The sequence below is a fragment of the Canis lupus genome, chromosome 28, assembly GCF_011100685.1.
Source record: "Canis lupus familiaris isolate Mischka breed German Shepherd chromosome 28, alternate assembly UU_Cfam_GSD_1.0, whole genome shotgun sequence".
NCBI lineage: Eukaryota > Metazoa > Chordata > Mammalia > Carnivora > Canidae > Canis > Canis lupus.
In genome coordinates this window covers 7,978,245-7,999,412 of record NC_049249.1, presented here as the reverse complement: position 1 = coordinate 7,999,412, position 21,168 = coordinate 7,978,245, and the positions used below count along the sequence as shown (strand labels likewise).

Here is a 21,168-nt window from a genome sequence, read left to right as displayed (position 1 = left end):
ATCATATTGCAAACATACTGAAAAAGTTCATATTTAAAAGGAGCGCATAGCAAATTTTTATAAAGGGTAAAATTGTTAAACCTAATGATCACCCTTTAATTTACTGGTGCTATAAATATGTATTTGCATAGGTTATATTTTCTTAAAGCAGGCTACATTGATGTCATGCACCTGGAAATTAACTCCCTTTGAGAACATATCATGGCTTTCCAGAGGGTGATAAACTGCCTATAGAGAAAATTTAATTAGCTGTAAATAATTGACAGATCATTTCTTCTGACAGATGTATCTGTAAACATGGCTCCCTTTTCTGGGTAGAAGAAGCAGTGAAAAATTTTCCTCCATTCGTTCCTAAACAGTGACATGTTATAGAGAATGGGGTTCAGGGCCGAGTTGGCAAACGTGAATGCCACCACCCAGAAGAAGAGGGATGGCCAGATGACCAAGTCTTGCTTGAAGTTCTGGATCAAGATGAGGAGGATGGTGATGATGATGGGGCTCCACATAATGAAGAAGGAGATCATGAGCAGGAAGAGCGTGCGGAAGAGCCGGAAGTCCTGCTGGGACACGCGGATATGGTGGCTCTCTGAGTAAGCTAGGTTCACCGTGAGCCTTTTCCTTGACGCCTTTGTGATCTGCAGGAACACAAAACAGAGCCACAGCCATGATTTACTGCAGGATGTTGGGGGTTTTGACTTTGGAGGAGCAAAGCAGCTAGCATTGGAAGCTGTCATCCCTGCTGCCCTGAGACAATTTGGCTTTGGAAATTTGTGTGGAGAGCACCTGTCTCAGAGCCTGGCAGCTGCCTGCACTTAGGATGTTCTGGGGAAAAGGGGCATCTGGCTGACTCCAAGGAAATAAGGCAGAAAATCACCCGTATTATAAAGAGAGTTGATGCAGAGAAGTGAAAAGGCTGCGCTGGATGGTCTAGAAGAGAAATATGCGAGCAGAAACACATTGCTATGGTCCGACGCATCACCCCCGAGGTTATGGCATTAGGAGGTGATCAGGTTATGGGATCCAAGCCCTCACAAATAGTGCCCTCAGGAAAGAATCCCGGGACAGCTCCCTCAGCCCTCTACCACAGACAAGGGGGCAGGCTGCAGCCTGGGGGAGGGCACCCTCCTCTTCACCTCCCAGCCTCCATGACTCTGACAAATTCACTTCTGTTGTTTACAAGCCACCCAGTCTGTGGTATTTTGTGATGGCAGCCCGAACAGACTAAGACGCGCATTTTCCCTATTATTTCTTGAGAAGTAAGTCATTGTGTAAGAGCGGTATGTGTTCAAGCTACAAACTCAAAACATTGTGGTACTGAAGCAGATCAAGTTAAAAATACAAGGCCTGTAGCTTCCCGTACTCTCTGTTTCCACTCCCTGGCAGTTTGGTGGCAGGGGAGATGGCATGAGGGTGTGGCAAATCTGGGCAGAAAGGGAGCACTGAGCCCCTGTATTTGGTTCCTTTCCTTTACAGGAGCAATTGAGTTGGATCCTAGTCTTGCCACAGGCCCCTGAAGTGGAGGACTAGAGGCTGCTCATTTGCTGAGACAGCTGCTGCCAGGAGTCAGCCTGTGGCATGGGCCATTTGGGAATGATCCCCTGATCAGTAGGATCTGTTGGCACCACCACCAGCTACATGGAGATCAGGCACCATGACCAACAGGTGAGGACAGTCACCTCACAGTGGTGGGTGCGTAAGGGATGATTCCAACAGCAACCTCATCGCTTGTGCTGCCCACATTGCCCTGCCAAGAAGGCTAGAGTCCCTCATATATTTGAATGATTTCAATATAAATTCATATTTATTGAGCACTTACTATGTGCCAGGCTCTATACATATCACTTGGCTTATCTCTTTACATTCTCCCAACAATTCTGTGACATACGTACTTTGATGACCCCCATTTTACAGATGAGAAAACTGAGGCTCAAAGAGGTTAAGGAACTTGCCCAACAGCACCCAGCTAAGCAGTCGAAAAGCTGAACTTCAAACCTGGGGAGTCTGACTCCAGCCCATGCTCTTAATGTTAAACTAGTTCCTTCCTACCATCTACTACTTCTGCCACTGGAAATCCTTCTGCCTGGACTATCACTTCAAGCTCTAATGCCAGAAACACCAAGAAAGCCTCTTGGTTCATCTCCCACGTGGCATGCTGCAGTGCTTTGTTTTGGGGACTCACATGGCCTGTGCTACATGTGCCATGTGGTAGGTGCTGAAGCATCATTGTCACCTCTGACCACCACCAGTCTGCAGGCTCCCGGAGGGCTGGGCAGCCCTGTGGCTTCTGTGGCCCGGAGCTCTACCAAGTGGCTGACAGTGACTGTGAGCCAGCAGACAGAGAAATGGGCTGACTCATGGTCCGAGTGGATAAGTGGTTGGGTCTGTTTTTAGCACTGACTGGTGCCTCCATTTCCTCTGCCCATGATTTCCACGACTTTCAGGGAGTGAGAAGAAAATGGGCTCATTATAATCAAATGTGGCTCCCTGCTGCTCCCCACCCCATGTTAGACAATAAGACTAGTTAACGTTTTTTTTCCGGGCTTTAAAGGGCTTTAAAATGTCTCTGTCGGGGCACTGGGGTGGCTCAGTGGTTGAGCATCTGCCTTCCGCTCAGGTCATGATCCCGGGGTCCTGGGATCGAGTCCCGCATCGGGCATCCAGCATGAAGCCTGCTTCTCCCTCTGCCTGTGTCTCTGCCTCTCTCTCTCTCTGTGTCTTTCATGAATAAATAAATACAATCTTAAAAAGGTAGGGGGGCACTTCTCAGGCACATACATGGAAACTGAGTCAGAGGCAGTGCTGACAGGTAACAGGAGAGAAAGAGGTAGAGGGTGGAGGGATGTGTCTTATGGCTTCAGATGATTTGCTAGTTGTGTCTCTATGAAAAGAGTTGATTAACATTGATGGTCATTTCATTTTACCGAGTTATGCTCTTGATGGAAGAATCTCAGTTGAAAAGCTGATCCAGTGACTTTAAGTTATGAGTATCTTCAGTGGGAGAGAGACACGAGCTATGAGGGGCTGTCCAGACACTCCAACCGCCTGGAAGCTTTCCTGCTCCCAAGTTACCTGCCTGGCAAACCCACAGGTCCAAAGTGAGGACAAATGTCATAGCCCTCCCAGGAAATGGGTGATAGTAAGTTTGGCTAGTGGCTTAGAAAGTAATTTTTTAAAAGTCTTATGTTTGCATTAGTGTGATTTTCAAAATCACAAGGTTAGATCTCTTTCAAATTAAAGTCTAGCAGCCTGTTTGAAATATTATCATATATACATTATCTTCTTAATGTGTTAAACAATCCCCTGGGGCCTATCCAGCTCCAGACAAAACCAAGGCCCACAGTAGTCAAATGATTTGTCTAAGGTCACACAGTAATAAAGTTTGGAGTAGATCTGGGTCTTAGGACTTTTTGTTCAGTGATTTCCCCACTGCCCAAAAGGAAGAGGTACTGTAGGCTCTTTCAATGTGACCCAAAGTTTGTCTTACTCATTCAGTGAGTATTTACTGAGCATCTACGATGAATAGGCTAGGCTCTGGACTCAGCATAGAGCTATAGCAGTAAACAAAACAAAGTCTCAGCCCTCCCTCATGGAGCTTGCATTCTAGTGGGCAGAACAGATGCTGCACAAATAAACGCACACAAATGGAACATGACAGAGATTGTAAGTGCACTGAAGAGAAATAAATCAGGGAAATAAAGGACAAGAGAGTGATGAGGAGGGTCTCTGGGGAAAAGCCTTTTGAACAGAGACCTTATGGAGTTGGGGGAGTGGCCCACACAGAAACTGGGGGAATAGAGATCCAGGAGAGGAAATCATCCGTGCAAAGGCCCTGAGGCAACTGTGAGTTGGCATGTGTGAGGAACAGCCCCACAGCCAATATGGATACAAGAGAGGACTAGAAGATGAGGTGAGGTGGCAGGCAGGGGCCAGATCATACGGGGTTTTAAGGTGAGGGCTTTGAGTTTTGCTCTAAGCGTGAGGGAAGTGATGGGATCTAAATTATATCTTTGAGGGGCACCTGGGTAGCTTAGTCAGTTAAGTATCTGCCTTTGGCTCAGGTCATGATCTAGGGTCCTGGGATCGAGCCCCAAGCCCCGCATCCAGCTCCCTGCTCCCCGGGGACCCTGCTCCTCCCTTTCCCTCAGCCTGCAGCTTCCCCCACTTGTGCTCACACATGCGCGCTCTCTCTGTCAAATAAATAAATAAAATATTTTTAAAAATTAATTATAACTTGGAGTCACTACCCAGAGCACTGTTTCCTATGAGTCATGATAGATACTCTGTTTTAGCCCGGAGCTGTGCTGGGGTCTGTGGTGGGAAGAACTGAAGGCTGCCCTTGGGTTTAGACCAAAGTATCCAGAAAGCAATGAACTGCAGTTCAGAGGCAGATCAGGGGCCTAGTGGGCTCTGAGAATGTTTCCACATGGGCCCTGGCCTGAGAAAAAAGATTGAAGAGGATGGGAAATCTGTCTGTGGAATAAGTCAATCTTCCCTCAGAAGGTGGCTGAGGAGTCTGAGGTGAGGTGCCAAGGGACAGACCCGAGCCTCCCGGCCTCCAGGGGACGCCCACAAAGGAGCCCTGCTCCAGCTGGCTGGCCCTGCTCTAGCCCTGGCCTCTTGCTCCTGTCATGCTCCCAATCTGGACCTGTGGTTTATTCACTCAAAAAACTCAACAGTACCTTTTCCCAGCATGCTCTGAGACAAGGGTCAGAGGGACAGTCTTGCCTAACACATAACAGCAGAAGTGGTTCACTCAGCCCCTGTGGCAGGCAGGCCATATCTCCGACGTATCTCCCAACAATCCTACGCTGTCAGAGTCATCGCCATTTCACAGATGAGGGAGCTGAGGTTCAGACCAGTAACTTGCCAAAGGCCACACAGCAAGGACTGAAAAAGCAGATTATTAAAAGAGCCCTTTCTTGTCTCCGTGTCTGCCTTCCATGGCCCTTTGTTCTTCCCTCTCCTTCCCCTCCTTTACTTCTTACATCCATGAAACACTCAACAGTTTGCCAAAGTTTCACACTGAGCCCCGGCACCAATGCATCTGGCCTATCAGGGATTTCTACCTGGGGCAGTGGTGCTGCTGTCTGTCTCCTCTTCCCTTTCCTGGACAAAAGCTCCTTCTAGATAAAGAAGGTGGCCTGCTCACTCTTGACCTATCTCTACTCTCCAACACTTTGCATAGAGCAGTTCCTTAACAAATGTCTGAGGAATCAAAATGTTGGGACTCTGGGGCCAGATTGCCTGAGTTTAAAACCTGATACTGCTCTTGTGAGCTGTGTGATCTCTGGCAACTTACTTAGCCTCTCTGTGCATTGGTTTTCTCATCTGTTAATTCTTAATAGGATTAAATCCTTAATAGGACACATTGTAAATACTACATAAATATTTGTTAAATAACTTTTAAAGAATTCATTCTACATTTATCTTCCTTTTTCCCTTACTCCTTTTTTTTAAGGTATTAATGGCTAGTACTTACATAGCATTTACAAATGCCAGGCCCCCATTGCAAGCACTTTACAGACCTTAACTCCAGGCCTGAATCTGCCTCATGCCTTGAACAAGCCCCAGGGTGGGTGTCACTTAAGTGGGCCACAAGTCAACTGGTGGGGAAGAGTCTAGAGAAGAACATGGCTGGCCCTCTCCCAAAGGATCCAGGATTAGCAGACCCAGAGAGAAGTTGCCCTAGTTTTGGGTTCTGAGCATCTCAGAAGGTTACAGATCCTCAGCTGCCAAGAAAGGGCCATTAAAGTAGCCAGCTAGCAAGCAAGACCTACAGGGCCCCATTTCACGAAGTTTGTTTGCCAGATGACTTATAATATGTAATAAAAACCAAGATTCAACAGCTATAAACCTCTAAGAGGACTCAAGGTTTTGCATTAAACCTGAGATGAGGGATCCCTGGGTGGCGCAGCGGTTTGGCGCCTGCCTTTGGCCCAGGGCGTGATCCTGGAGACCCGGGATCGAATCCCACGTCGGGCTCCCAGTGCATGGAGCCTGCTTCTCCCTCTGCCTGTGTCTCTGCCTCTCTCTCTCTCTGTGACTATCATAAATAAATTAAAAAATTAAAAAAAAATTTAAACCTGAGATGAGCATGAACACATGCCATCTGCCTGTGCCTCTAAGAATGGGCTGCCTCAAGAGGTAGGAGAAAGGCTGGCAGGGTCCTTTCTATGGCCCTGGACACATTCTCACTTCAAGGTAGAGGTCAGGGCAGCCCCGGTGGCACAGCAGTTTAGTGCTGCCTGCAGCCCAGGGTGTGATCCTGGAGACCCTGGATCGAGTCCCACGTCAGGCTCCCTGCATGGAGCCTGCTTCTCCCTCTGCCTCTCTCTCTCTGTCTCTCATGAATAAATAAATAAAATCTTAAAAAAAAAAAAAAGGTAGAGATCATTTCCTGGTTCAGTGCACTTTCGAAAAGCACCTTCTCCCTGCATGGAGCCTGCTTCTCCCTCTGCCTCTCTCTCTCTGTCTCTCATGAATAAATAAATAAAATCTTAAAAAAAAAAAAAGGTAGAGATCATTTCCTGGTTCAGTGCACTTTCGAAAAGCACCTTCTCTGGGAGTGATGGGAAGGTCACATGAGTGGGCTTCTGGCAATGTTCTGTTTCCCATTTTTTTTCTTGGACTGCTTCTAGCAGTGTGGTCAGCTTGTGAGGTGTGCATGTATGCTGGGTATGCTTTTCTGGATGTATATTATACTTCAATAAAAAGTTTTTAGAAGTGTACATTCTCCATCACTATATTGCTGTTTGTTATGGGGTGACAATGGACCCAACCCAAAAGCCCATAAAATACATTATGTCATATCCGTATGATGGAAGACCAAGAAACCATTAAAAATAAAGAGGCAGAGATATAAAAACAAATATGGAAAGATATTACAATATAGTGTTAAGACAAAAAAGGAAATTACAAATAGTGTTATCTCAAATCTGAAACAAACAAGCATTGGGTTGAATGCATAGCGTATAGTTGATATTTGACCATTTTATATGGTGTATTTTATATACATATAACATATATACATACACACAGCTAAAAGCATGTATACAGGTAAATTTATAAAAAAAAATAACCCGAAAAATGTACTTTGAACTGTTAACAGCAGGAGTAGATGTTTAGTTTCTGTGATACATTTCTATATGTCTTTAATTTTTTTATAATGAGCTTTGTATTACTTTAGTGATCAGCTAAATAATAAAATAACAATCATAAAGACATAACTTAAAAAAAAAAAACAACTCTTTCCCCTCACTGTTGCAGAGTGGACCTAGACAGAAAGCCAGGATTGGACTGGCATGAACTCTAAGGTAACTTTTGACCTGGAAGGCTGATTCCAAGCCTAAGTGGAGTTCAGCTGTGGCACTCGAAGCACACATACCTGTAAAATTTTGGAGTAGCTGATCACAATGAGCAATCCTGGTACCAAGAAGTTCAAAGTAACAAACGACACGTCCCAGGAGATTTCTCCGGCAACACTGGGCCAAGCCAGTGTGCAAATCAGAATTTCCTAGTTACAAGAAGGAAGAGAAGAACGTCATTTAAATGGTGGCTGCTTGTTTGGCTCTGGCTCAGTCCCAGTAGGAGGGTGGTCGACACTGTTACACTGTGCTGTTACCATTACACAACTAGGATGACAAGAAATCTCAGCATCTAGGATGCGTGGGTGGCTCAGCATCTGCCTTCAGCATGATCTCCAGGTCCTGGGATCGAGCCCTGCATCAGGCTTCCTACTCTTCTGGGGAGTGGGGAGTCTGCTTCTCTCTCCCTCCCTCTTTCCTCCCTACCACTTGTTCTCTCTCTCACAGTCATAAACCAATCAATCAATCTATCTCAGCATCCCTCCCCCTGCCCACACAAACACACCTACAAACCATTTCTCTCTGACCCTCAGAATAACCAGTTATTTTTCCCATTCTCCAGGAGATGCAACGGAGTCTCAGGAGCACTGGTAATAGTTGGAGTTAGTTCCCAAGCCCAGCGCTCTGTCTGCTTCCCTGGACTTAGCTGCCTGAGAGCCCCTGAGCCTTCTTCTTTTGCAAGTTCCTCATTTTACAGGAGACAACCTGAGCCCTAAGAGGTTACATAGATTGGAAGTGCATGTTGTACTCAAGCATGTAAAAACAGGAAAAGTTTCAGTGCTCTCCCACTGGTACTGCTGAAAGCACCAGGAACCATGTCAAGGCACTAAGTGTTTGTTGGGGGGCCGTGCAAATGTCTAAAATGTGTCCAGCTGTATCAAAGAAACCCATGGCTTATTCCAAGCTGTAATTGTGCCTAGACTTGAAAGCTCTATCCTCCTGTGTCTCTCCTCCAGAAGAGCACGCTACAACCCCACAGAATCCCGCATCGTTTGAGATATAAAACCACTGGAATGGGGTGGAAAAGCCTGGTTTGTGACCTTGCTGGTATCAGTATGTTGTGCTGGATTCCAATGTTTGACACTAATTACAAACCTCAAAACACGGTGGGGACCTTATTACATAGTTACTAGTAGCTGCTGCAACAACTTCCTCCAAGGAATAAACAGGTCAATGAAAATTTTGAGATCTGTCTGTCTCCCCTCCCAAACACAAATTTCCCCTGACTGCTTGACTGTAGGAACAAAACTGTTTAGAAACCAAGTTGCCCTGGGGCACCTGGGTGGCTCAGTAGTTGAACATCTGCCCTTGGCTCAGGTCGTGATCTTGGGGTCCTGGGATCGAGTCCTGCATCAGGTTCCCTACAGGGAGCCTGCTTCTCCCTCTGCCTATGTCTCTGCCTCTCTCTCTGTGTAAATACTCATGAGTAAATACATAAAATCTTTACAAAATAAAAAAATAAAAAATAAACCAAGTTGCCCTAAACCCTTCTGGACGCGTAGAACAGACTTTTTTATTATTATTATTATTTATTTATTTATTTTTAACATTTTTATTTATTTTATTTTATTTTTTCTTTTTATCTTTTTTTTTAATTTATTTTTTATTGGTGTTCAATTCACTAACATACAGAATAACCCCCAGTGCCCGTCACCCATTCACTCCCACCCCCCGCCCTCCTCCCCTTCCACCACCCCTAGTTCGTTTCCCAGAGTTAGCAGTCTTTACGTAGAACAGACTTTTAAGAGCACATTCTGTGTAAAACATTATTGCCTTTTGGTGGACAAGGCATCATAACCAATTGTAGTAGAATGATAGAATGATTTCTAGCATCATTCATTCATTCATTCAGCCAGTACTTGTTGAATGCTACACTAAGCCAGAGCAAATAACTTTTATCACATATATCATAATCGTGTGCTCAAACCCAAAATGCAAACAGTTACTTCTTTTCCTATTCAGTATTAACAGAAAATAGTAAATCTGATAGTCACCGAGCAATTTTTCTATTCCGGGAAGCACTTTACATACATTATCTCATTGAATGTTCCCAACAGCCATATTGAAATGCATATTATTATTTTTCCCATTACACAGAGGATAAAACTAAGGCTTAGAAACATCCTCCTAAAACAAGTCTAAGACACTAAGACTGTAGGTTTTTTTTTTTAATTTAAATCCAATTATTTAACATATAATGTATTATTAGTTTCAGAGGCAGAGGTCAGTGATTCATCAGTCTTATATAACACCCAGTGCTCATCACATCACGTGCCCTCCTTTAATGTCCATCACCCAGTTACCCCATTCCCCCACTCCCTTCCACTTGAGCAAACCTCAGTTTGTTTCCTATGATTAAGAGTCTCTTATGGTTTGTCTCCTCTCAGATTTCATCTTGTTTTATTTTTCCCTATCTTCCTCTATGATCCTCTGTTTTGATTCTTAAATTCCACATGAGTGAAATAATATAACTGTGTTTCTCTGATTAATCTTTTTTCACTTAGCATAATACCCTCTAGTTCCATCCATGTCAAATGGCAAGATTTCATTTTTCTGATGGCTGAGCAGTGTTCCATTGTATATATACACCACACCTTCTTTATCCATTCATTTGCTGATGGACATCTGGGCTCTTTCCATAGTTTGGCTATTGTGGACATTGTCGCTATAAACATTGGGGTGCTGGTGCCCCTTTGGATCATGACATTTGTACCTCATAGTGCAATTGCTGGGTCATAGGGTAGCTCTATTTTCAACTTTCTGAAGAATCTCCATACTGTTGTCCAAACTGACTGAAGGTGTAGGTCTTTTTAATCATATAATATCTTCCCCACAGAGCTAAGTGGTTATAAAAGAAATACAGGGACTTGCTAAGAAAACTCAAAGGCAAATCAAGCAGGGAAGAATGCTTTAATCATATTTGTACCTTGAAAGGGGCGGTGAGAATGTTGCTTCCCTTTCCTATCTTGTTTAGATGGTTCACAAATGTACTAGTAATTCTTTTTTAAAAAACATTTTATCTATTTATTTATGAGATACACACAGAAAGAGGCAGAGATATAGGCAGAGAGAGAAGCAGGCTCTCTGAGGGGAGCCTGATGCAGGACTCAATCCCAGGACCACGGGATCACGACCTGAGCCAAAGGCAGATGCTCAACCACTGAGCCAAAGTAATTCCAAAAACTTGTTCTTCCATCCCCATCCCTACTGTCCACACCTGAGGGGGGAAAGTTCATTAGATCTTTATACATCATGGTGATTGGAAAGAAATTGGTGTCTCTCAAGGATCTTCTGAATCTTGGCAGTGTGGTAATGGACTTTAGATAATCATTGCAGCTTCACTGGTACCCAGATCTCTACCCACCATGCTCTCATTCAACAATACTGGTGGGCAACACATACCAGCACATATGCTGAAGCAGTGATCAGAAGAGACAGACTCCATCCCTGAGTGTGCCTTGATCTCTGAGTCCTATATTTGAGATAGGAAAATGTATAGGGAGGGCAGAAAAACAGATCCCAGAACCATTTCAGAAGCCCCCCAAGGGACCCAACTCTTTCAAAAGCCTTTTACAGAATATCTGCCAAAATCTCTCCATGCTTACCACGATTTTGTAGAAGAATGTGTAATGATAGAGCCAGATATTCTCCCTACAATTGGAGCAAAAAAGTAGATCCCTAAACAATCTGCCTGCATTAGCCCCATGCTGTTGAAGAAAATGTGTAACATTTTCTGAACTAACAGATATACACCAGTGCACACTACCCCTCACATATGTGTAGAAAAAAGACTGGAAGGATACATTCCAGAAAACTGTCTGTTCTCGGTGGGACTCCCCTGGGACTCAAGTTATTTTTGCTCTTTTGGCTTATCTGATTTTTCTAGAATGTGCCTATATTATTTTATAAGAGCAAAAAAAAAATGGCGATACAAGTTAATTTTTAAAAGAAGTGCTGATCAAACATGAAACATAGATTACCGTGATAGTTCAGCTATTTTTTTCAACAAAAGCAATGAACTCATCCAGGAAGTTCCTCCCATTTCATGACTCTGGTGAAGACGTTCCTTTACCTTTTGATTTGTGGCACTCACTCCTGGCACTAGGTGTGATAAGGAAGTCAGGTGAGCACTTTGCACAGCGTCCCCATGCCTGACAGAAGAGACCGTGGCTGGTCGGTGTGGACTGGATGACGGATTTATGTGCTCTTTCGAAAGCTTTCTGTGGTATCACAGGTTGAGTGCAGTGTTTATTTGCATTAAAAAATGTAACAACAGGCACCAGGCCCACAGGCAGAGAGCTGGTCTAGTATTATAATAGTGTTTTTGTGGGAAAATCCAACTGACTTACATTATTTTGATTCTAGCATTCTCTCCTGGGCTGTGACTCAGGGGGGGGACCGCGTGGCTGTGAGTCAGCTCTGGAAGGTGAAGACATGAGTCTTATTCTCTGTATTTTTCTGCATGTTTGAAGTGCTTCCTGGTTTTAAAAAGGAAATTTGAGGGCAGCCTGGGTGCTTCAGTGGTTTAGTGCTGCCTTCAGCCCAGGGCCTGATCCTGGAGACCCTGGATCGAGTCCCACGTCGGGCTCCCTGCATGGAGCCTGCTTCTCCCTCTGCCTGTGTCTCTACCTCTCTCTCTCTCTCTCTCTCTCTCTCTCATGAATAAATAAATAAAATCTAAAAAAATAAAAAAAAAAGGAAATTTGAAAAGCCAAAGCGCTAGGCCTGCTTTGTTACTGAGCTCCAGAAGCAGAGCTGGCCAAGTCAAAGACTGTCCTTCAATTGCTGTGTTCAACCACTCACTGACTCACACCCTGGTGGCTGCACCACCATGAGGCCACAGTGGGAAGGCGCAAGGTGAGCCTGCCCTCAAGAAGGCTCTGATGTGCTCAGGGAGAGAGAGAAGCACTAAGAAACTTCACCGCAGGGCAGTGAGCCGGTGGTGCCCAGAGCGAGAGGGGACAGGAGAGCACGTCACAGAGGAAGTAGCATCCCGGAGGGGTGGTGTTCACTATGCCTGGAGGGATGAGGCCGCTGGAGCTCGGCATCAGGACCAGCAGGCATGAAGGCAGGAGGCCACAAACAAGGCCACATACAAGGGTATGTGTGGCTAAGGGTGACTTGTATCCCCATCCCAACCACCACCTCTCCCTGGCAACCTCATCCATTTCCATGGCTTCTTTTCAAGATGCCACTGCTTTTTCCAGCCCTGTCTTCTCCTGAACCCCAGACTGGCCCCTGCACCCTGAGGACATCTCTGAAGGATGCCTCACAGGCATATCAAGCTCCAATGACCCATCCCGGAAGGCTCTACCTCATGCCATCACTGGCTCAGGGCATGGAGTCACCATTCCCTGTGCTGCTGGCGACCTGAGTAAGGGCCTTCTGCCTTCTTCTCCCTCCCTCCCTCCCTACTCAAAGTGGACCTTTAAGTTCTGCCCTAATAACTATCCAACACATCCACGTATCTCATTCTCACAGGCCCACCCTCCGAGGCCAAGCCATCTCTCTCCTTCCAAGTCCAGACTCCCTAAAGGGGCACACCCGGCCCTCCTCCAGCTGGCCCCACCAACCCTGCCCACACCGTGTCTTGCCAACACGTGGGCTATTTCCTCTGCCTGTAACATCCCTCCAGGTTCCCACAACCATGTCTAGCTCGCTGCCTTTCATCTTCACCCTCAGCTGAGATACCACTCATTCTCTTCTGAGAAGACTCCCCTGTGGATGGGACATCTATCTACAGGCACTGCTCAAAAGCTGACCCCTCTCCACCCTGGCTGACTTATCTGCAAATGCTACCTGATTCCAGCTGGTTCCTGTCAGCTTCTCTAATGATGTCTCTTGGAGTACCCCTGAGGATTCTTTTGGTTTTTGTTTATTTGTTTGTTTTGAGATGTACTTCGTTATTTATTGCTATTTTTTATCTTTTCCCAAGCCAGTTCTTTGTTTATTTTTTAAAAGATTTTCTTTATTTATTTGAGAGAGAGAGAGAGAGAGAGCGCACAGAGGAAGAAATAGACTCCCTGCTAAGCAGAGAGCCCCATGTGGGGCTCAATCCCAGGACCCAGAGATAAGATGCTTAACAGACCGAGCCACCCAGGGGCTCCTGAGGATCCCTTTGTAAACCATTCTCCCTCTTCCAACTCTTCAAGCAAAATGGAAGACTTCAAGATCACTTTAAGGCAGTGGGAATCCCAGTGGATATACCCTTGTCTCCCCACTTCCTAAAAGAAAAGAAAGAACACATCAGTGCAAGAGATGAACTTTCTTCTATCTTAAAGATATCCTCTAGGGATGCTCTAAGTGGCTCAGTGGTTGAGTGTCTGCCTTCAGCTCATGGCATGATCCCCAGGGCCCCGGCATCGAGTCGAGTCCCACATCCGGCTCCCCACAGGGAGCCTCCTTCTCCGTCTGCCTGTGTCTCTGCCTCTCTCTCTGTGTCCCTCATGAATAAATAAATAAAATCTTTAAAAACATAAAGATATCCTCTAATAGTAGCAAAGGCAAGCAAACTTGTGTTTATCACGTCAGCCAGTTTACACTCAGCAGAGACACGACGGCATTCTGGTCTGGTATTAAACGAGGGCAGGCCGAGTGGGGAGGTCGGGGGCTCCTAAGGAAGTGTGAATTCATGGGAAACACCACGGGGAGGAGCATAGACTCGGGCTATATTCTGTTCCATCCCCTGACTGCTCTGTGACTTTAGGCACATCCCCCTTCGGAAAATGAACACACAGACACCTATTTGTAGGGTTTCTGTGAGAACCGCACTGTGCCACGGTTTCAGGCCATCTGCATTGTCGATACATGCACCTCTTTGCACAGGACGGTGTCTCGGTCGTGTGACTCGTGGTGAGGGCAGCGTGGAGGGGTGCTCAGTAAATGTTTGTGGAATGAACGGGCAGCAGCACATTCTGGCCGGGGTGGACAGTACCCCGCAACCTGCCGATGAGGGTCAGTGTCCTGCCATGGCCACAGCACACACAGGCAGGAATCCTGTTGGAACAGGCTGAATTGACCTGGCTGAGATGTCTGTGTTGCTGCCATGTGCCCACCTTCTTAAAACGACAGTCTCTTATTTTACAGCAATCAGAAGAATCACACTATTTAAGGAATATTTAAAATACTTATAACCGAAGATAAGGAAACTAATAATAGCTGGCAATTCTTGAGTGCTTAACTGTGTATGTGCCAGGTGTTGGCTCACGTACTGAGCATTAGTCCCCATGGCAATCCTATAAGGTTACAGTGTTCCCATGCCCATTCTGGAGATGAGGAAAGGAGGGCATAGAGGTGGGGACCACTTGCTTCTGTCACATGGCCCCTAAGTGGCAGAGATGGGATTCAGACTCAGAATGCTGGACCCCAAAGCCCATACTCCTAAAACCAAATTGTTTAGCATTTTCAGCACGTCAATCATTTCATCCTCCCTTCAGAGAAGTTTTAGAGAGGTGGTCACCTGGACTGCTGGGCACCCAAGTGTCCAAATGGACAAGGCTACTCATGCTCCTGGTTTGGGGACCTGGGGGTGCACCCTAATTGGTAGGAAGCTCTGAGAGGCCCTGTTTCCCTGGCCAGCGCTTCTTCAGCAGAGGCAGCCAGCGCATGTTCAGGGTTAGTGAGCTCCCTCAGCTGGTGGTTTGGGTAGGAAAGTATCCCTCACCTAAAACCGCCGTATTCAGTGGCCAAGTGGGAAGGGGCAGGCACAGTCTACAGACAGGAAGCTGGGAACAGAGGATTAAGAAAACAAGCTTTTGCTAATTTTAAATGTGAGACTCTGTTCAGTCTAGCCTAGATCCTTCTCTGTCTCTTTTTTAAAATGGCCACACTCCTTTTTCTCCCCATTTTCTCCTTCTTTTTAACTTATTTCTTCAATCCCTAAGCCTCAGCTTGCTCACCTATAAAATGAGTTGTTTCCCGTGGGCTCCGGTCACAGCCCTTGAGGAAGAGGAGAGTTTTTCTGTTCCTTGGCTTATTGGCAGAGGCATGTGGCAGGAGTGCAGGTGGGGAAAAGACAAAGGGGTTGGAGAGTTCGAAAGGACCATCTGGCTTTTCATTACAGGCTCCCTGGCCCCACTTCTACTAATTTCAGGGAAGAGGGCTCCTGCAGCCACCTCACCTAACCCCCAATTTTCTGAAGTGTTCTCCCAATGGCTTTGTCCAATTCCTCTCCAAAGGCTCTTAGAACCAAGGAGGTGTTTTTGCTTTAGGACAAGAGGGGGTCTGCATGCCCGGCCCCAAGGGACACTGAGGAAAAGCCACAACACAAGTCTCTATGGAAGCACCTTGCAGTACAGCTCTGGTCATCCCAGAAGTGCTGTAGGGGGCTCCGACACAGACACCCTACCAGAGGTGAAATACAGAGTGACAAAACAAGAGGAGCCCCCATCTGCATGAAGGCCTTCTTGCTCAAACAGCCACCTGTGTCCAAGCAGGCGAGCAGTTTTAGTCTGGGCTTTTGGCCAGGAGGGGACAAGAGCCTCGCTTCTTTTAGTGTTATTTGTCAGTCAAGTATAAATGTACCTAAAACAACTGTAAAAGGGAGGGGCACACGTTTGGGAACATAAGATACCCTAAAGACATATTCTATTTGATCTTTAATTTCCCAAGTGTCATTTTTTTCTGTAAGAAAAAAAAATGAGGAAACGTCCCTCAAGGTCTATGAAAAAAGAAACACCGTGATTCAGTGAGATAGTAACTTAAGAGATCAAAGACTGGTAGGAGAACCTGGCCTCCGGCTGGTCCAGCGGCTCTGCGGTGAGGCCTGGTCTTTCGCTTATTTTAGAAGTATCTGGGTGACCCACCTTGATTCTCAGGTATATCTGGGCTGAGGAGGACAGGCTTGCCCACTAGGTTGGGGTCCTTGGCTGCTATGCCAGTGGCACCCCACCAACTCAGCTGAGCTCAGCTGTCCTGGCCCCGGTGCGGGGGGCATGGCCATAGGCTTACATTTTCTTTGATCAAGTGCCACATGCCGGACATAATTCCTGCTTATTAGTCATTCAAGGCCTTCAAACAAAACAAAACAATCAAACAAAAACCTCACAACGTATTCCATGCAAAAAGTAAACTATTAGGAAAGAGACTTTTAGGTCTGACTTGTGTTAAAAGGAAAAAAAAAAAAAGATACTGCTTACACAGGATGCAGACGTCTCCCCTCACCCCTGGAAAAGACCTGTGTGGGACACTGATCTGGGGAAACCCCCAGAGAAGCCCACCTCTGCTTCCCTGCTCAAGAGGACTATCCAAGAGGGCATCCTCTGGCCAGACTTCTCTAGCAGAAAGCCTTCCCCAGGTCACATCTTATTCTCGTGCCCTTCCATCTTCTCATTCCCTTCTGGTCACTGAGCAGACCTCTCTTTGGGGCTGTGGTTTGTGACAGTGTTGCTCAGGCCAGGAAACCAGTGAGTTGTAGAGAAAGGGAAACCAGCTTAGGGCAGACGCCCCCACAGCCCCACCCTCACCCCAGAGGCTGTCCCCAAGACAGGATGTGTGCCTTCCTTTGGGGCGCACAGACGTCTGTCCTTTCTCTGTCCCTTCCCATGAGGTGCAGAAAACCTAACACACTGGGATGACAGCCAGAACCACCGGCCACCGTCCTCGACCAGGCCCACATCCAGGCTCCCGGTCCTGAACTGAATCTTGGTGTGCAAACTCTGCAAGAGCGCAGCAGGGCAGCAACAGGGACAGCCCTGGACTGCGATGCCGGACCTCAGAACTGGGAGTGGACCCGAGCCAGTGTCATGAACTGTCCACAGAACCCTTTTTTTTTTTTTTAACGTCATGGATCCCCCACAAAGCTCCTAATGACAACTGAACACACTGCTCAGAATAAAGCTCATCTGCCAGCTTCTGGAATCTGCCAAACATTTCCGGCACCCAGGATACTCTGAAGCCACCCATCATCCAAGGCTCCCAAGGTAGAGAAGATCCTGTGTTCTAGTCTAATCCTTCTGTCTTGCAGTTGGAAAAACTGAGGCTCCGGGGAAGGATCCCAACACCCCTAAGTGGCAGCATTGGGCTTAGGTCCCTGGGTCTCTGATGTCTGTTCTCCCTGGCTCTGCCCGCAGGTTCTCAGAGCACCGGGACCCTCAAGAATGTGCTGAGCACGATCTCAGCTCCTCCTCGCACTGAGGGTGAGATGCCCTGAGCAAGTCATTCCCCTGCGTGCCTCAGCTTCCTCACTGGAAAAGTGGACGTGCGCCAGTAAGAGTGCTGCAGCAGCAGCAGAGAGAATCCTGCGAGAAAGCAGAATTCAGTCCGCAGCAAAGCGATTAGCCACCCCGGATCCTGGAAGTTCCACCTGGCTGGCTCCCGCCTTCCCGTTATTGCACTAACCTCAAAATAAAGAGTGCACTTTGCAGGCATTTGGAGGACTCCACGTGAAAAGGTTTTGGAGGGCCTTCAGGGGACCTGCGTCGCTGCAGTGACATTTAAGTGCCAACACTTCAAAGCACCGGGCACAGCGACACAGCGGGCAGATACAGCGAATGGCCTGTGACTGTTCTGCTGGTTTCGTTGCCCTTTATCCCGGGCCACCGTTTCCTCGGGATCTCGCCCGCCAGCCCGCCCCAGACGCCTGCCGGGCGCGCACAGCCGGGCGCTCACCTGGTCGCGACCGGGCAGCCGCTGGGGGACGACGTGGAAGAAGACGCAGAGCGGCAGCGCGGCGAGCGCCGAGTAGCCCCAGACGAGCGCCAGCAGCGCGGCCCTCGCCCGCCGCCCCAGGCCCCGCGCGCCCCGCTGCAGGCGGACGATGCACACCACGCGCTCCAGGCTGACGGCCGCCAGCGTGAGGATGGTGACGCTGCCGCTCAGGCTCATCACGTAGAAGAGCAGGTGGCAGGCGACCGGGCCCAGCAGCCAGGCCTCGGTCCACCGCACGGCCAGCACGGGCGGGATGGCGCTGGTGAAGAGCAGGTCCGCGCAGAAGAGGTTGAGCACCAGGCAGGCGGTGGTGCCGCGGCGCCGTCGGCGCGCCACCAGCACCAAGGCGCACACGTTGCCCAACAGCGACACCGCGAAGATGAGCGCCAGCACGACCGTCTCCACGGCGGTCAGCACCAGCCGGTGGTCGCCCTTGACGTCGGAGAAGAAGGGGAAGCGGGTGCGGTTGGCCCGCTCCAGGCTGCGCGGGGACCCGGCGCCCGGCGCCTGCGCGCACTCAGGGGACATGCCCGGCGCCCGGCGGCCCGCAGCCGAGTGGGGCGCGCCTCGGGGAGGTGACCGAGCGCCAAGGCGGGGAAGGGGGAGGGAGGCGGTTGCGACACCTCCCCGCCCCCCGCCCCCCGGGAGCGCCGGCGCCGGGCGTTACGGGCCGAGGCCGGGCGCGCGGGAACGAGGAAGTGCCGGGCTCGGCGGCGGCCGGGGCGGGGGCTTGAGAGCCCACCCGGGGGCCCCGCACCCCTGCAGTGCGCCCCAGGTTCCACCGACCTCCGGGGGCCAAGTGTGTGCGAAGCCCTTAATCCACCGATTCAAGAAAAATGGATTTCGGAGCGTCAGAGCCGGACTTTGGAGATCCGTGTGGTTCAGGCTTTATCCAAGAAGCCCCACGCGTCCAGGCGCACACTCCAGAGCCCTCGGCGATGGGCGCGGGCCTCCTTCGGGGGAGAAGGGACCCGTTGTTTTATCTTTGCTTAGCAGCAGGTGACCTTAGCTGGATTCTTTTCTTTCTCCGTTTCCCAGGTTTTCTTTCACCTGTAGAATGCGAATAAGATATCTCCCGGGGTAATCGTGAGGCTCATATCGAGAGATTAACACTTGGCATATAGCAATTGCCCCTGAAATGTCATCAATTATTAGTCACTGTACAAAATGTATGTGAACTTTGCATTCTGAGCAACGATACAAAAATGCTTTCATGTAAAAAGAGTGGGGTCCCAAAAATCTTGAAGAAGCTTGACACCCCAGAAAGACAGACACGCCAAGATTTTCAGGTATAGCTACAGGCTGTGAATGTGTCTCTGACACCACAATTTGAAAAGCACTGGGCAATCCAGTCCCCATATAGGTAAGGAAACTGAGGCATAGCAATGAGTGGCTTATGCAAGGCGGCTCCTGGTTAATAATAATAGCCAGATCCCCTGCCCCACATCTTTCCACCAAGCTCAGTGTCTAGTTTTCTGTTACACTAACAGAGGCAGTTAGAGAATGAAAAATGTGCTTGTGGCCCTAGACCCAGTGACTACTTCCCTGGCCAGCCACCCTCCCCTGCCACCACCCCCCCTTTGCCATACTACCAGGCCTCTCCCAGTGGTGCATTCTGTCTGTGTATTTATTAAGGATTTGGCTACACCAGCCTGAGGTGCTATCTGGGGAGGAGTCTGCTTATCACTGTGTCATGTGTATCTCAGTTGAGTGTGACCTCTGACCTGAGGAGCAGATTACATGTCAGTGGGAGATGTTCAACTAGAAGCCTGAGGAAATTCAAGTTGTAGGGGCACCTGGGTGGGTCAGTGGTTGAGCATCTGCCTTTGGCTCACAGCGGATCCCGGGATCCTGGGATTGAGTCCCCCTCCCCCACAGGGAACCTGCTTCTCCCTCTGCCTATGTCTCTGCCTCTTTCTGTGTCTCTCATGAATAAATAAATAAGATCTTTAAAAAAGAAAAAGAAATTCAAGTTGTAAAACAGAACCAGTTAGCTTCCTGACACTGTTGTAAAGAGATTGGGATAAAGGGAACTCATATGGGATTTGGCAACTCCCTGGGGTCAGGGTATATTGGTTTGTTGTGCGAGGGAAAAGAGAGCTGTGTGAGTGTGAAGGAGAGAGAGGGTTGGTGAAAGTAGAAGGGTGGATTCCATTATCACAGGCTAGTGTACCGTGGGGATGGATAGGTTTCCTCAGAGTGGGCGACCAGGATGGGCTTTCAGGGCTAGAAGGCCTTCTCCATCATTACCCTCTGGGGTTCTTCCAATGGCAAAGTTTCCCACATTTTCTACTTTTACATTGCCTTCATGGCACACCCAGGCCAAAAGACATACCTAACAGTTTCATTTATTAAGCATCAGGGTCCAAATGACTTACTAAGACTATATGTCCTAAAAGCTTAGTAGCCATCTGGGGGAACGATAAACCTGAATGAAAAAATAGACATAGTGACTTCGTAATGGGATGGGTGTACCTGTTGAGCTCTAAAAAACTGGGAATCAGATTGAACAATGCTACTCTCATTTCCTACTCCACATTGATTGATTTTTCAGATGTTTGCTTTTTATCACAGTAACCCCTGAAAACTGAGTTAGTGAGCTTAAGGTTGAAACTGTGAACAACCTAGAGCTAGTAGTTTATGTGGAGTCCAGTGGATGTTGAGTAGTCCTGTGTTTCCCTGGGCACCCAAGCACACGTGAGCATATGGCTAAGAACACAGGCTTGGAAACTCCCCTGCCAAGATCAGAATCTTGACTGGGATGCCTGGGTGACTCAGACTGTTAAGCCTCTGCCTTTGGCTCAGGTCCTGATCTCAGGGTCCTGGGGTCAGGCTCCCTACTCCCTACTCAGCGGGGAGTCTGCTTCTCTCTCTCTCTCTCTCCCTCTGCCCCTCCCCCTACTCATGCACAATGCGCACGCGTGCGCTCTCTCTCTCTCTCTCATTTTCCCAAATAAATGAATAAAATCTTTTTTTTCCAAAAAAAAAAAAAAAAAAGATCCTGACTATATAACTCACTAGCTTCTAGTGTCTCAGTCTTCCCATATAGAAAAGGGATATAATAGTACTGATCTCTTAAGGTCTTGTGGGGATTAAATGACGTTCCTACATGTGAAGAACTAGGTACATTAAGTCATCTAGTGCTCAACACTGTTTA

At 47.9% G+C, this 21,168-nt stretch overlaps 1 protein-coding gene across 1 annotated transcript; it reads right to left on the bottom strand.

The window, feature by feature from the left end:
- Positions 1–220: 220 nt before the first annotated feature.
- Positions 221–18,539, bottom strand: FFAR4 (free fatty acid receptor 4). Its single transcript, NM_001258339.1, is given in 3 exon segments — positions 221–635; positions 7,385–7,513; positions 17,973–18,539. Coding segments are annotated over 3 exon segments (1,086 nt in total). The 3' UTR covers positions 221–245.
- Positions 18,540–21,168: the final 2,629 nt, after the last annotated feature.